Consider the following 16,869-nt stretch of genomic DNA (forward strand, 5'->3'; position numbering starts at 1 on the left):
TTACATATATTACGCAATTAACTAGTTAATCGCACAATAAATTTAGACTGGCCACATGTGTAATGGCGTATAAGTGGTAAGGCACATGACTGATGAGAAGAGGATGAGGGAACTGGGTTTATTTAGCCTGCAGAAGAGAAGACTGAGTGGGGATTGAATAGCAGCCTTCAGCTACCTGAAGAATGGATTCAGCGAGGCCAGAGCTGGACTGTTCTCAGTGGTGGCAGGTGACAGGACAAGGAGCAACAGTCTCAAGTTGCAGCAAGGGAGGTTTAGGTTTTGGGTGGCCATCATAGAGGACATCCCGGTTTTCTGCTCCTCTGTCCTCTATTGATGCGAAACCCGACGCCTTTATGTCCTCTATTTTCCTCTTGAAGAGAAAATATAGAGGACGTAAAGGCATTGGGTTTTGTATCAATAGAGGACAGAGGACAACCTCAGTGATGTCCTCTATGATGGCCATCTTATTTAGGCTGGATATCAGGAAAAACTTTCTCACCCGGAGAAAGCACAGGATCAAGTTACCCAGAGAGGTGGTAGCATCTCCATCTCTGGACGTTTTTAAGGCCCAGCTTGACAAAGCTCTGGCTGGGATGATCTAGTTGGGGCTGGTCCTGCTATGAGCAGGGGGTTGGATTAGATGCGACCTCCTGATGCCCCTCCCAACCCTCATTTTTTTTATTCTATGTGCACAGTAATTATCACACAATTATCTGGTTCATCATGCAGTCAAGTTAGAACAGCCACATGTGCAAAGTAATTATCTCACAGTAAAAATGACCGTCCAGCTATAAAAGGAGCCAACCAGCTATAAAGTTAGTGCTTGAAAATGTTTAACAACTCTATAGCTGGTTTCTACCCAGCTTTCATTTGAACCTGTAGCAGGGTCCTTAAAGTAAGCAGAGTATAATGTTGGCAGAAAGGTTGGGCGGGGAAGAAAACATGAATGTAGCTAAAATACAGGAGAAGTATAATGCGTGGATGGGTTATGGAACAAGAAGGTTAGGAAGGGAATGGCTCTGGAGGAGGGTGTAGAAATGTTCTGTCTGAGCATAGCAGTCACCATTTGTTTGATGACTAATTGGACAGTTGCTCCGTACTGTGATTGTCTGAGGCATTTGGTGCAGGCTACTGGTCTCGTCTGCTGTGCTCGCTGTAGGTGGGGTCGCATGTACCTGAAGAGCTGGACTACGCTGATGTTCACAGTGTTACACAAGTTTAGGATTTTCTCTTCTTCCACTAGCTTCGCAACCTGTGCATGCAGGTTAATTTCTTTTGTTCTTAAAAGCAGACAAGGTTCTTTGGGTAAATCTGATATCTTTTATTAGACCAACTTTTGTTCTTAAATGCTCATTCTGTACTCTAGGCCATGCCTGTTCCAGTGCTGATAGCTTGAAAGCTTTTGGGGCAAGCCAGTATATTTTAGGTTGAATACATTTTAGTATAATTGCATATAATTAATGTTAGAGGGTTTTTCTGCGCACTAAAACATCATCTTCAGTGTCATGCAATGCTTTCTGAAATCAGTGGAAGGACTCCAATATATTGACCTGGCATATAAAGCTCTAAGTGTTAGCAAGCAGCTTCTCTAAGTGTCTTAAAGAGTCCTAGAGATGTGTTGTGGACTTTACCACACACTTTGCACTGGCTGGTCTAAACAGGGAAGGCTAGAGGGAAATAAATGCAGAACTTCGGGGTTACATTTTATCAGAAACATTCACGCAGCTCGAACTCTTCTGACAAGGTTAGGATATCTGTTGTGACAATCAAGCAAATGAAGCGTCACAGAAGAAAAATCAGAAGCCCTTTATCTGCTGCCAGGAAATTGCAAGAGTGCATTGTAAGATGCTTCTGGGACACGTCACTGTGTGCGTAAAAAAAAAAAAACAGCTGCTCAGATGTACTTAGTCTATGCTGTGTCGTTGCACTGGATTTGCATTGTATTTGCTGTTTTATTTCAACTAGAAAAACAGAACCTAAGCTAAGGAGGGAAACTCTTTAGCCATGGAGAGAGCCATCCAACATCGTTGCGCTGATAGACAGTTCCAAGTTTTTTGCTTTAATTTGATTATAACAGGGATGGCTGGAATGATGAGTCGAAAGGCAAGTGATTAGTATTTGCAGCCTCCTGATTATGGCAAGAGCTGACCTTTCTTGAGAGTGGAAAATATTTTAATTAAATCAATGTGGAGAGAGGCTAGTTCATTCTGGACTAAAAATACTACAGTGATTTTCATTTTAGCCAAAAGGGAGCACTCCTGGAACAGGTGCTAAACGACATTAAGCACTGCCTGAGATTATTTTGGTTTGCAAAAATGACATTTGGTGCTGACAGGAGTTGCTTCCTCTGGATGTTTTTCTGATTGGACAAGTTCCCATTAAGTGTAGTGGGTAATTTGCCTCCGTAAAAGACTGTAGAGTTATGCTCCCATTCTGCAAATGGAGGTGTAAATGAATATGAAGTAAGCTAGGAGAAGGTGACAGCTTACTCTGTGATTTTTTTTTTCCAAGATGAAAATTGCTTCTTAGTCCTCTTTTCCATTTGTCTCTCTTAAAATAGCAGAAGAAAAAGAGCCCTTTAGGAAATGACTTAATAGCAGGGACAATCAGCTGCTTTTCTTTTCCCCCTCACATTGTTTGACCACTCTGTTGCATTCCAGTCTCAAAATCTTCACAGCGGAGGAACACAACTATTCCCCAGCTTTGGCACACTTAGCTCTGACTCCTACTCCCAAGTGACAGTGGTTTTCTCTGCCATGTTTCTTCCAATATCCCAGTTTGTTGCAGCGTTCCTCTGGCAAACAGGCATCAGAAAGCTCTTTGGTTACTTACTCTGATTGGCATCAGATCATATTTTTCCCTGTTTACAACCAAAAAAGCATTTTTGTACCAGCAGTCCCACAAAGACCTCTTGGGATCTGACAGCCAAGCTGGGAATCTTTTTCTGCTCGAGTAGGGAGGCTGACCTTAGGGGATAAGGCACTGAACTCTGGCCTGAGGTCAGGATTACATTCCCAGCCGTGAGAGACCTCCTTCTTGATTTTGGAAAGGTGACATTGCCCCTGTCTCCCAGTTCTCTAGCCGTAAAATGAGTGCGATTGGTGATATTTCGCATGTGCTTAGAGATGAAGATAATTCTGCTGCTGGGGATAAAAAGTTTTTCTGCAGGTCACAGTTTGATTTCCCTTTGCCTAAAACATCTGTCTTTCCAGGTTTTGTCCTATCTTGGAGAGGGAGAGATGCAGATTAACTACTGTATTCCAGGTTGAATCTGTGGGCCTGGTAGACAACAAGAAGGGGAAAAGCATCCTTTTCAAATCATATTTTTCTTTTACCAGTAGTATTTGGATCTTGACTCAGCCTGGTCACATGTATAGTCCTGGTACAAGCCAGGAAGTCTGCTCCCTCTGATGGATGGAGGGATCTCAGTGTAATTCTTGTGATTCTAAGGGCTGTGATGTGAGAGTCAAAGGGAGGTGAAGACGAATTAAAGGTGTGTGCCTTGCTGCCCCAAGGAATTTCTTGGGCTAATGATGCCAGTCCATTAAAACGAAGGTCTATGATCAGAACTATCCTAAGGCTTGAGAGAGAGACTTTCAGAGAAGTTTAGCAGAGCAACAGATGTATTACTGTATAGAAGTGCAAGCAGAGGTTGTCACGCTAACGAGTCTCCTGAGTTTTGGAGATGATGCAGGCAGGCAGAGCGCTGAGATGGGGGTGAGAGAGGGTCAGTGCAATCAGATGTGGTGTTTAAGGTCAACAACTATGTGTTTTTTTTCAGGGTGTTGCAGCTATCCTGAAAGTTGAGCTTTCCAACCTGCACAACCTGCATTTGGTGTTAGGATGGCTATGGAGGAATGGAGGGCTGGTAAAACAAGAGAAAAAGTTGGTTTTAGATTTCTGGTATTGAAAAATATATGTGCAGCTGGGTGTTAAATCCTCATTCATAGGTGCTGCTGAATTTCCAGCTGTTCTTGAGAAGACTAGGAGTCCTGTGGGGAGCAAACCCTGCCCTTGGCCATCAGCAGAGGGAGTGGAGGGATGGCTTCTGAGGTCTTTCCTCTGTGTGTTCTCCATGGTGCTGAGATCTTTATCCCATGTTTTGCATTTTTCCCCCTCTAATTAATTTAGCAAACCTAGGACAGCCCCATCACCTCTCTGTATTTCATTATTGCAGCCAGCATGCCAAGGCCAAGGCCAAGGACCTCCTTGGTACAGCACTGCGTTGGTAGCACTCAGCTTCTAATCCTGGCTCTGGCATGCATTCTCACTGTTGTTTTGAGTGAGTCCCTCAGCCCATCCCTACTCAATTTCTCAATGCATTACATAGGGATAATATTAATTACCTACCTCACAGAGGGCCTGTGAAGATTAATTTGCTAATATTTTTTAAAAAGTCTTTAAAGCTGGAACATGCTGTGCATATGCTGAAGCTGTGGTTTTATTGCTCTGTGCTTCTATCAGCAATAAGTAAGATCTGAGGATGCAGAGTTTTCAAGTCATCCTCCATCGGAAATCCTAAATGACTACCGGTATATCTGCAAAGCTTTATTGTCATGATGAGGGCCACTGTTGTGTCCAACTGATAACATTTGGACCCAGATTTCAAGCCTCTCAAAAATTCAAAGCAGAGGTTTGTCTGAGATTTTAGTTGTGGTTTAGAGAAAAGAGCTAGTCGTGAAAAATAGCTCTGGGCTTGGATTATGGGACTTCACATTTTTAAAATGGTTAGTGAAGCTTGCATAGATTTTTAGCAGATGCAGGCCTGGACCTGTTGTGTGTCACTGCAGCATCGACTCCGTAGGTATAAGTCAAGTCAAGTGAGAGGACAGTGAAATGGCTAATTTATATACAGATTCCAAACCCCACGCAAAGCAGAGGGCTCTTTATTGCAGGTTGGTCAGGCTGGTATCATTAGTGCCACTAGATTTAATGCTGAGCTGGCTAGCAGGCTCTCTTCCAGAGGCATAACCTCCTATACTGTGTCAGCCGTGTTGGTCACTGGCATGCTGTTGCTTTGCAGGCCTGCGGAAGGTGATGGTCCGGGCACATCGGCAGGCGTGGTGCTGGCAGGATGAGTGGTATGGGCTTACCATTGAAGACATCCGACAGCTCGAGAAGGAGGCGCAGCTGATGCTGGCTAAGAAGATGGCCCAGTTCTGCTTCAACGAAAATGAGGCAGAGCAGCACAGCAGCAAGGACTCTCCAGGCGAGAAGGATGCTGAAGCCAAGGCCCTTTCCTCCGCTGATCAAGAGCATGCCACGGATAACGGTGAAGCTGTGTCAGGGAGAGGGCTAACTAAGCAGTGGTCCACGTCTTCCAAGTCCTCACGGTCTTCAAAAAGAGGAGGTGAGAAGTTTGTAATGGGATTCATAACTAGTGACCCCATCCTTGGTCTGAGCACGAACTTGGCTGATGTAACACACAGGGTAAGTGTGATCATGGCTCCCATCGGTACTGGGTTCCCACAGCAATGAAGAGCCTACTTAATGCCATCAGTAGAGTTGCTCCAGGTATGTGTACACTGCCTCCACACTACTGTTGAAGGTGCTGCCAAAAACTAAACCCATTCACTCTGTGCCTCTCCTTCTGGGAAATAAGGTGGTAAAGTACACTCTCGGGTACCCTCTACTGCCTCTCCGAGAGACGGAGGTCTGAAAAGCAGCAGCAGGGGCCTCCCTTTAGCACCCTTCTATCCCCATTGCTGGATTTGGAGCATACAGAGTGAATGAGCATGGCTTAGTTTTCAATAGTGACTTTAAGGGCTATGCTGAAGTCAGCGTAGAGGTACCCTCCATCAGCCCGTATGATAGAGGCCTGTGCTGCTGGTGTGAAGACCATGGGTTCAGTCCTTCAGGGGACCTCTGCTTAGGGCTCAACATCCTCTGTTGAGGCACATGCTAGAGCTGGGACTCCTGAAATTACAGATGGTGGAATTCATGTCAACTTCAAAATTAAAGAAATTAAAAAAAAAAAGATCAGAGGGGAGAGAGGAAAGCAGAGACAGCTGTTAGAGGTGATCAGTGTTGAAAGAAAGTGGACACCAAGGGGAATTAGTCCCTGTTAGTAGAATGTCACAGAAGATTTTATAAAGCTGCATTCCTCAGGTGATCACCCTTTTCTGGGCTTGCTTCTGTCTGTTGTGAAGTGCTGGACCTATAGGAGGCACTCGGTAGGAGTAACTGTTAATTTGCATGCGTCCTGCTCTGGGTTTTCCTAGAATACAGTTCAGGTGACAGGCATGCTCTTCCTTGGTCATTGGTAAATGTTACTAGTTGTCCTTTATTTCAGAGGACACAGCTGGCTTCCAGGCTGCTGAGATGTTGCTTGCACAGCTAAGGCCTGTAATTGGCCATTTGGGAAGATAAGGAAGGTCGATTATACAGGTGAAAAGGGAAGCGAATGACAGCTGCTGCATTTCATTGTTGTTGGTGTTTGGTGTTGAAGCATCCAACCCTGAGGAGGTTGGCTGCCACTGTGGATCAAATTTATACTTCCTTTTAAAGACCACACAGTAAAGTTGAATGGGGAAAAAAATGTTTTAGGAGCAGCCGTGAGGGGCCCTAAAAGGCTCAGTTCAGAACCATGATTGTCCTCTACACAGTCACGTTTTGTTGAAGCATCCTTTCAGCTCACGATTTTCTAGGTCTGTTTGTTTGGAAAAGAAGGGGTTGAAGCCTGTCATCTTTGCTCAGTTTTTCTTCACTCCTTTAATCCTGAAAGTCTGCAGTGGGAGGAAAGAGAGGGTGACATGACATTCTGGCCCACTGATATCATGGGGTGAAAGACCAGGGAGGTAAGACCACAGGTGGTGGTCTTGCCTCCATCCAGTTGGGTTAGGCAGATGTCAGGAAAGAGCCTATGGTTCACTTCCCGTACCCATTACATAGAGATAAAGTTACCACCTGCCTTGTTTACACTAGGCTTAGACAGTGGCAATGCCATCTCTTTGTTAAAAAAAAACAAACAACCCATACACCCTCCCCATCCCTTCCTCCACCCTCTCCCTCTGGTGGAGAATATGGCTAGTAGAGGTAGGAACATCTCAGGATTTCCTGTCAAGGCTTTGGCAGCAAAGTTGGATTTATTTTCTTTCCCTACCCGACCCCATCAACCACTGACTGGCTCAGCTTTTACTGGAAAAGTGGGCGAAAGGAAAGAATTGCTACGATCTGGGGACTGTGTCACACAGATATTTTAATCCTCCTTTATTCTAGCTTGAAGAAATGGCAGCACATTTGTATACATCAGTGTGGAGAGCGGGCAGGATTTACTGCTGCCTTTGACGAAAATGCAGCTCCTTCTCTTTCCACATGGCTGAGCTCAATCCGCTCTACGCTGTCTGAGCGAGACCCCCGGTGGAAGCGGGACCCTTGTCACCCATCCATATATTATTACACACTCTATTTTTAGCAGCTATTATGCGACTGCCTTGACGTCACTCCAGCGTGAATTAGCTCTGCTATGCCAGTCTCGCTGTTCGCTGCTCCCAAAGGGTGGGTAGTAGGATTGTCGGGGGCTGCCGAACCAACGTGAAGCTGTAATTAGCTGCCTCTGCTCAGGGTCACAATGGTCTTTCCACATGACAATTAGGTAGTAAAATTAGAACGGGAAGAATTTGCCTCCCATATTTAACCCTGTTACAGGAAAAGAATAAATAGTTTTCATGCGGCCACCATAAGAACGTGACCTGTTCAATGTCTTTATGCGTGCTAAATGTAAATTTAACAGGTTCCAGTCTGGAGCTGTGTTAGGTTATAATACTGCTGCTAGCAGCACTTTTTGTGTGCTCCCTCTTCTGTAACACAGCCGGATTCATCATCAGCGAGTGGAACGGGATGAGAGCGAGAGAGCCCCTCTCTAGCTGCTTTGTGGATAGTTTTGACTGGATCTGATTTTATTTCCTGGGAAGAGGTCAGCTAAGAAGGGTTCAGTGTAGATAGCCACTATATTATATTTAATAAGCTGTAGCCCTAAAAGATTTATGTAGCACAATGACCCCTGAAGTGGAAAATGGAAGGGAGCAAGGGGATGGGAGAGAGGCTCCTTCTCTTGCCCCATCAGTGTGGATCTTCTTTCCCTAGTGCACGCTTGCAGGTATCATAGCTGAGAGCATTTTGTTTAAAACAGTTAAGTTCAAGTTTAAATGGTGCTCTCATCCAATCTGTTTGGAAGCAGCTTCCTTCCAGTAAACGTGATTACTTCCCAATACTGCTCCACTCCCTTACCCATGCAGAAGTTAGCAAGGGTGAGGCATGGCTCGCGTGCTGATTACAGCCGGGGAGAGGACTTACAATCAGACGGCTTCCTTTCTTAATTGCAAACTTTCAAAACAAGATGATTTTACACTTCCTACTAATGCTTATAAATAGCTGCCATTCAAAATAGCAGAAGAGTGATACAAACAGCTTGCTTTAATGTGGCAGCTTGCAGGCAGGTTATAACAGCAGTAAACAAACAGGACCTGTAGAGTGGTACGTTGACATCACGCCAGCATCCCAGGGATGTTGTGCCTTAATGCTGCCGTGATCGATTTTCACAAGGGGCGCACAACCGTGCTCCTCTAGCAAAGACCACCTCAGGAACTCTCTGCCCTTGTTGGTATCACATATTGCATAAGACTATTTTGTGTTTATTCCAGCAAGCCCCTCACGCCATAGTATCTCCGAGTGGAGGATGCAGAGCATTGCCAGAGATTCCGACGATAGCTCAGATGATGAATTCTTTGATGCACATGGTACGTAGCACTGACCTGGCAAGCAGTTTTACCTCTTAAAATGGTGGTGTTGTGGGGAGGGAGAGAGGGAGGAACCTTCTACCTTGCGTGAAAGTGCATGTTGCTTTCTGATCAAGAGAGCTACGCAGCCCTGACGGTACGTCCTCAAAGCACTCGCAGCAGCACCCAGCAGACTGTTACGTTTAAACATGGCAGTATTTCAGGTTTAATGCAATCTGTCAGATTTTTAAGAGGAAATGTTCTTGAGTGCCATTAACATGCGGGACTTAGTTTTATAAGGTGCAAATGCATGTAGGTAAAAATAAAAAAAATCAACAGCCTTCTGTATGTCAGCTGCGAGTACAACAGTATTTCTGATTCAGCATGACTGAAATTCAATGGATAAATTGTCAGGTTGGAAAGATAGTGACAAATAGGATCTTGTCTGGATCATATGGGAGCCCCAAGTTTGTCTTTATCAATAATCAAGGCTACTGATAAAAACCCTTGTTTGCTTGCATCAAGAAAAATGGAAGGGGTGAAGTACTTAGATGGCAGAGTTCAACAGCTTTGGTAGTTTTTACTTGAAGAATTCCTTAAGTGCTTAAAGGTGTTATAGCTTTCTCCAGTCATCTTTTTATTTGCCCTGGGTGTATGTGGAAGGAAGATGTGCACATTTTGCATATCTCACTCACGCTATATATGTATAGTAAATATGAACTCAGTACTGTGCAGCACACTGACAAGAGACAGGCTCCTCCTTAGCCTTGCAGTATAAATCTAAGATAGCTGCCTTAATGCTTCGCAGCTTCAGCCGTGCAGGTTACACTAAACAATGCTGCCAGAAACTTTAACCCCAGTGTTGTATGGTAGTATTCTGGCCATATTTGACCCAAGGGAGGTGAATGCGGCTGAGGGTGATGTATTCCAGAAAACTTTTGCTATCAAGTATTTATGAACGTGCCCCAAATGTTCAGCCTTGCCAGCACAAATCCTCCAGTGCGGCATGCTATGCTCTTGTAGAGTTGTGACTTGCAAAACGGCAGGTTCGTGCAGGTTAAGTGACTATTTTGAGAGCAAGGTGGGTCAAGGTTGAAACCCAAAGCGTTTCCTGACCAGAAGCTGAGCCAGCTTATTTGATGTGTCTTTATTTATTAACTTACGTAGCGCCTATAAAAAATGTACCTGAGGGCTTTGACATAGCAATATAAATAGAAGTGAGTCATCAGAATCAACTTGCCGAGCCACCACGCATCCTACCTTTTAATTACAGAAGAATGGAATCTAGAAATGGACGGTACCTGCTTAACATACCTGCCTCATCCCCTGCCAGCGCAGAATTTGTCTGCCTTGTATCATGACGGTGTTCTGTTCAGTCTAGTTTGAAACGAGAGTTTAATTTGCTGGGGTTTTGGTTTTTAAATCAGTGTTCTAAATGGTTAGATTAAGGCAACTCTCTTTGGGGTGGTGACCACCTGCTACCTCCTGAGCTGCAGCCGTCTCTGATTGGACCCCAACTGTACTGAGTTTGTGAATAAGGATTGAACATCATTTACAGTTAATACTGTAGGAGAGGCCAGTACCATGGAAACTAAGTGTGCACTAGGATATGAGTCAGTGCTGTTTAAAGCTACTCATAAAAGCTTCCAATACACGCACAGATTTTCTTGCAATACAGCAAGTGGAGTCTGAGCCCCAAAAGATTTTATCTTATTAGACTCCCTACCTGTTCTCATTTGCGGGCATGTTCTGGTAAAGAGAGGGACAAATATAGTAATATCTAATATCTGTACTGTAATAAGTTCTAATAACAGGAGTAATATTCCATTCAGCGATCACTTAAGCTGCAGTCAGACCTATAATTAAACCTCTCAAGGAAATGAGTTCAATATTTAGATTAAGTTGCTGGAGGAGCTCACAATTTAATCTCCCTTTTTTGTTCTCGATCTGTTTGGCGCACACGGTTTTGCCTGCCTATCCCGTATCGGGTCGCATAACCCGCACGCGTAGTCCCTCCGCAGAGCAAAATCAGATTAAGTTAAGTTTTTATACTGTAGTTAAAAAATGAAATGGCATGTTGCCATGACAATTTCCAGGTCGCTATCTTTACGGTTGAGGTGTTATTAGAAGCACCTAAAAATAAACGGTCTTTGCCGAGCAGTGCATTCAGCCCCCTTTATATAACTCTCTTAGCTGCTTATCAGATTTGTGTTTGAAAGAATAGTATTTCAAAATCTTTTTTGTTCCTGATCTTGAGAGCCTTCCAACTAATGATCTTATTAATAACTGTATGGCACCCGTGACTTGGAAGATTACAGCTTTTATATCTTTGAGACTGAGTCTGGAATTGCAGCCATTATTCTGTGTGTAACTCTTAGTTAAATTTACAAATTTAACTTTTCAGGAGAGAAGCGGTAGGCATGAAGCCATACATGCCATTTCCAAAACAGATTAACCTGCCATCACAGGAATAAATGCAATTTCAAATTGAGTTTCCCTAAAATGCTGCCTTTTATTTCATTGTCACATGGAGATCTGAGATGCTACAAATTGGTTGCTCTTTAGTATTGGAGTGAGGAGCGCTCCACTGTCATAGAGATGGTCTTCAAAAAAGCTAGCCTTTCAGCATGAGCAGCCTGCCTGGTGGGGTTTCTGTTGCATGAAAGAAGCAGGGGTTAGAATAATGATATAGCTTCTGTCCTTCCACGGAGTTCAGTGTGTTTAACTAAAGTTCATATTTAAGCCTCAGAAAACTCCCCAGATAGTGGGGAAATGGTTTGTTCTCTGTCTTTTAGATGAGGGGAAAATGAGGCACCATGAGGATAAGCGTGAAGAGCCAGGGGTAGAACTGAGATCTGTCCTGAGCCTCAGCTGCCTGCCCATCCACAGACCCCTTTTTGAAGCTCTGAATGTTTTTTAATGAAGTGTCTTTTAATGATCGTTATGGCACGTTTGTCAGATGCTGGATGGAAAGCATTGCTCATTTCCCATAGATCACGAGCTAGTCATGATGTCAGCTGGCCACTACCAGCTGGGGTCTTGTTTGATTAATATTTAATCTGTTGCTCTTTGGAAAGACGTTATTTATCTAGGTGCGCTCCTACAAGAAGCATGCTCCCTTGCCTCATGTCAGCAGGAGCTGAAGTTACTCGGCACTTCTCAGGAGCGTTTTGGCACATTGATAAGGTCATACCCAAAAATCCTGACATCGGAACAGAAAAATGAATGAGGGATAATGAGGAAGCTCTTCTTGGAGGTGAAGGTTAAATGAGGATCCATGCTTGCTTGCACTGTCTGGCAACACAGGTTCTAAAACTGTTCACAGTCAGGATTTACTTTGCTACGATCTTTCTCAAGTCTGGACCAGGAATATTAAAGAAGTCTCTGGATAACTGTGTTGATTACAGCAAGCCCAGCTGCTAGTCCTGCTTGACTGATAGATGGAGATAGCTCGTAGGAAGATAACTAGTAAACAGCAAACCCAGTAGTTTCTTTTGCACACTGCATTTGAAAAGTAGAGTCAGTTTTGCTGGTGGGGCTTACTAAATCCTCTTCACGGGGTAGGAAAAAAATATGTAATATGCGCCAGTTGCCAAGTGTCAAAATGCATGGGGAGAGGGAAAAGAGCCACCTGCTTTCAAGGTTGATGAGCCTGCAGGTGAGTTTATAAGGGCATGGCACGGAAATGTCTCTTGGGTCCCCAAACCATCACCGTTTTTTAAAGGGGATGCAAAAGGATTTTTTTGTGTGCCGAAGCCTGCATGAAACGGTCTGTGTTGTCGGCATCAGTCTGTGCGATGTCCTTGTTCAACATTTCCAGTGCGTACAGTGGCCTCCTGGTATCAGAGGGCACTTCAACCGACCTGTGCCCTTGTCTGGTCAATGGGGCCACCCCTGGCAGCTTGCAGATTCAGAATTATAGATCTGGAATCAGGCTTGCCTTCACCGTTGCTGTCACTGTCATGTTGCTTGGAGGTTGATTAGTTTTCTACAGCACTTGAATACTAGTGCAAGCACACACACAGGCACAACCATGCCAGCAAAAAGTGCTTTTGCTGGTACAGCTTCTTGTAGTTGTAGCAGGCATAACTATATTTCCAAACCTTTCCTAGTGTGCATTAGGGCTATCTCTCTAGGATTTCTAGCCCATTTTCAACATAAAACATAAGTTTAGGCAAAGTTCTCTATCTTGTTGCTCTTTCTAAATTTAACTAGCTTCAGACTTAGACCAATTAAAATGTTCCAAGGCCAGAAATAGCCCATGGAGTTAAATTGCTTTTATTCCTTACACTGCTTCAGATGCTGGTGGTATTAATAATAATGAGACTTAGCACCCTTTAACTCAGAGAGCTAGACAAAAAAAGTTAGCTAAGCTTTGCAACACCTCTGGGAGTTATGAAGGGCAAACGGCGGGGATTGCTTTGCCTACCCCTGACTGTTGGGAGTAAAATGTGCTGCCTAATTAGCACTGCCTCACCGTGTCACAAAGTAGTGCAAGGCAGACAATGTGGCAAGGAAAATGTACTTGGATTTAGACAGCGAACTGCATTTCAGTCTATTTATGTGCACTTTAGAGCTATGTGAGCAGTCTTTTTGGTTGACAGCAAAATACATTTTAAAGATCAACATAGTGTTTAAACAGTTGACTCCAATTTTAATGCTCTTACTCAGAATTAATTAAGATTTGCAGGGGGTTTTATTTAGATATTCTTTATGTGCGTATCTACACGCAGATAAATCCGTGTAAGTGTGCATGCATTTAAAAATGCTTTTTCTATCTCTCTTTAAAGAGGATTTGTCTGACAATGAAGAACTGTTCCCAAAAGAAATAACCAAATGGAGTTCCAATGATCTGATGGATAAAATTGAAACTCCTGAGTGCGATGATGTCCAGGGTAATTTATTTCTCTTTACTTAACACCACATGTAGCTTTTCCTGGCCACTTAATTTAACTTTTGCAAGAATCCTGAAGAAGGTATAGTTGGAGACAGAGGCAAATGGAGACACAGAGGCAAAGGGTGAAAAGGCCTTGCCCCTGTCCAGCAGGGATCGGAAACAGGGAGAACTCAGCTCCCTTCTTTTCCGCATCAGTTTGTTTTTCCAGTGAGTTTGTTGTTACAACAGTGAAATCCTCTGATGTGGCCTTCGATCACCCAGGCTTTCCTCGGACATTGTTTCTCTTTGCTCCCTCTCCACACTTCCTGAGTTGCTTTTAGAGAAGGCTTAGCAGTCTCACCTGTGTCCTCTTTACTAATAACGTTTTCTTCCCTTTGGTCATTTTAAGATTTTGAAAATTGACTCGTTAAGTTAGACTGATTCCTCCAGTGATGCGGTGATCAGAAGACAAAGCAGACAGAAGAGCAAATTAAACCCTGTTCTCACAGTGTAGTTCCAGCCGCTTTCTAGTTCGTGCAGCGTGATTGTTTCTAACAGTTGTGCGAGACTGCCTTGCACTGCTTCTCTACACCTACCTGAGAAGTACATGCAGTACTGTTACCCTACTACTATATGACTTTTTTGCAATTAGCAGCTTGCATTTCAGGTTTATTTAGTGGACTTATGTCTTCTCAGGCTGTCTGAATGTGGGCTGTTTTTTTATATGTGCTGTGTCTTCTCCTGCATCAACAACGTTTTCACATGTAGGTTTTTGGGTTTTTTTTCAATAAAAACCTCCATGCTAAAGAGAGAGTAGGATAGAGAGATGTAGTTATTGAATTTAATGAAGATGCAGCTCCTTGATTTTGTGAAAAAGTGTTGAAAGTACAAATACCCTGACTTTCCCATATTGCCAAATGAGAATGGGGGATTTAGGTAGATGGGAATAGGGTCTTGATGTGGAATGTGTTGCAAAGTGTCAGTTTAGCTGTGATCAAGAAATACCTGCTTTGGCAAAATGGAGTTTGACACTCTACTTACGTTTCAAATCTCTTTAATTCCAGATGACTTGTATCACGAACCATCAGCAGAATACCATATTGGCTCCAGCGTGGAAAGGCTGAGCATAATTGAAGTAAGCGCTCAGATTGCATCTAAATAAAACCCTTGTTTATAAAATGTCACTGATGTAGGGCAGGAGGAAATGGCCTCCTACATTGCAACAGGTATTTTCTGTGTGTAGTTGAGTGGTCCCTCTTGCACCTCTGTGCCATGGAGTTAATTCCTACCAATGTTTATGCAGTCTCTCCACCAAGGTAGTTACCTGCACAAAATTGTTAATAGCACATAGGCAACAGTGGTTGTAGTTCACAACTGAAAGACACTGCTGCAATCCTGTGTGTATGTCTACCTGCACGCTGCAGTAGTAGGTTGAGATACTGGAGCTAGCTCAGGTTCCAGAAACTATTATAAGCCATGCTAGAACAGTACTGAGAAGCAATATAAATGACCTGCATTGGGTCCGGTAGCTGATATAGCTCAGGTGTCTCTAGACAGCATGGTATGCTGCAGGTACCTGTCCTCTGACATGTACTACCCTAGCACCAACCATATCCAGAAATAGCACTCAGTGCGCTGTGCAGAACCACTTTTCCAGCTTGATCATAGACTGTAGCCCCAAACCAGAACCCTGAATCCAAACAGCCTGGACTTTCTGGAGATTTGTGACCTTAAAACTACCTATTGTAGTTTGAACTCATCTTCAGTATCGGGTGAGCGGGGCAAGGCTTTTCCCCCCACCTCACCCAGGGGGCCATCAAAGATCAGCATGTGACTAACGCTACTCTCCTCCAACCCACCTATGCATGTATGGATCCTTCTAGTTTTGTTTTGAAAAGATCATTCTAGGAAAAAATGTGGAAGAATCAGCACTGCTATAGATAATAATCAGTGTTCACAAATAAAGGGAGGGAGTGAGAGAGTCCTCTGAAAATCTGTGAATTACAAACATTTTGTTCCCTTACTGGGTGGCACCCACTCTTTTATTTGATGAGTTTTCAACAGGCCTTGCTTGTTAAAGGGTAGTTGTAGTTCAGGAAACAGGTTGTGGGTCCTTTCTCTTATACTTGGAACTTGTGGAGTCTAAATAGCCCCTCCTGTCATCAGAAATTCCCTGTTTCCTTCTGAGCAGAGGTTAATGAACTTGAGAGGAAAGGAGTCTGTCTACGAACAGTTGCCAATAAACATTCAGAGGATCTGGGCTTGGTAGTGACTCATGGTGACTCATTTCAAACCTTCTTGTCAGGAGTGGCTCAGCCAAAGAGCTCCTTCTGTGCTTCTGGCCATGAATTTCCAAACCAGAGTCAGTGTTACGGGAACCGCAGGGTTGCATATTACTAAGTGTGGTAATTTGCACAGCTTAATAGCACAAAATAATATGGCATAGTCTTTTTACAGCATCTCATCTAAAGATGACTTTTGACCAGTAATAAGGCTCAGCTTTTTAAGAGACGTGATTAGTCAGGGAACAACTTAACGAAGGGGTGCAGCATATTCCCTTGCACTTGACATCTTTAAATCGCCTCTTTCTAAGCCTGCACCTCTTTCTAAAGACCTTGTAAATGAACTGGAAGGCTTAGGCTTGAAGCAGGAATTGCCAAATAAAATTCTAAAGCCTATGTTATGTTTGGAGGCCTCCTGCCATTACAGCTATGAATCTCAAAATGCTTTCAAGTTGGGCAAGTATTGTTCTCTCCATGTTACAGGTGGACACATTTCTCTTGGACCTGGCTTCTCCAAAAGCAAGGGGACACCCTGCATTGCAATTGCCCATACAAGAAAGAATTAGGATTTGTAGTTGCTTTACTGATATTTTCTGAGAAAAAGTCATAGCTTTGTGTGACGGCCAATACCACGAAAACATTTTTTTCTTTCTATGGTATTCTCCTCTGCTTCACCCTATTTCTTGAAAGCAATAATTGCACTCCTCAGCCTTTGTTTTTCTGGCATAACAAGCTGGGCTATGCTAATCTTGTCTTGTCAAGGAGCTCTTCTCTGCTTGTGTTCCACTTGGAATTGATTTTTCTTGAATGCAGGTGACTAGAATTGTACATGTTCCAGATGAGGTTTCTATGCCAGAACGGTGACATTAGTACTTCTGTGTTTCTACTGGAAACACCCTGCTCATTGCATCACAAGAAAGTATTTTGCCTGTTTTTTGTATGGACAGCATGTACCTTGCTGTTGGGGGGGGGGGGGGGCATAATTGTATATAAA

General features: G+C 43.6%; 1 protein-coding gene across 8 annotated transcripts in view; it reads left to right on the forward strand.

Moving 5' to 3' along the window:
* Positions 1–16,869, forward strand: part of PITPNM2 (phosphatidylinositol transfer protein membrane associated 2) — a 219,128-nt gene that overhangs the window by 152,408 nt on the left and 49,851 nt on the right. For 7 of the 8 annotated variants that reach the window (XM_019507150.1, XM_019507151.1, XM_019507154.1 and 4 more), the window contains 4 exons: positions 5,024–5,350; positions 8,643–8,738; positions 13,508–13,612; positions 14,658–14,728. In XM_019507150.1, coding sequence (XP_019362695.1) covers positions 5,024–5,350; positions 8,643–8,738; positions 13,508–13,612; positions 14,658–14,728 — 599 coding nt within the window. The remainder of the gene's footprint in view (positions 1–5,023; positions 5,351–8,642; positions 8,739–13,507; positions 13,613–14,657; positions 14,729–16,869) is intronic. The other variant, XM_019507152.1, reaches the window with a different exon arrangement.

Source organism: Gavialis gangeticus, unplaced genomic scaffold (assembly GCF_001723915.1).
Source record: "Gavialis gangeticus isolate Ggan-Ray unplaced genomic scaffold, GavGan_comp1, whole genome shotgun sequence".
Lineage (NCBI taxonomy): Eukaryota > Metazoa > Chordata > Crocodylia > Gavialidae > Gavialis > Gavialis gangeticus.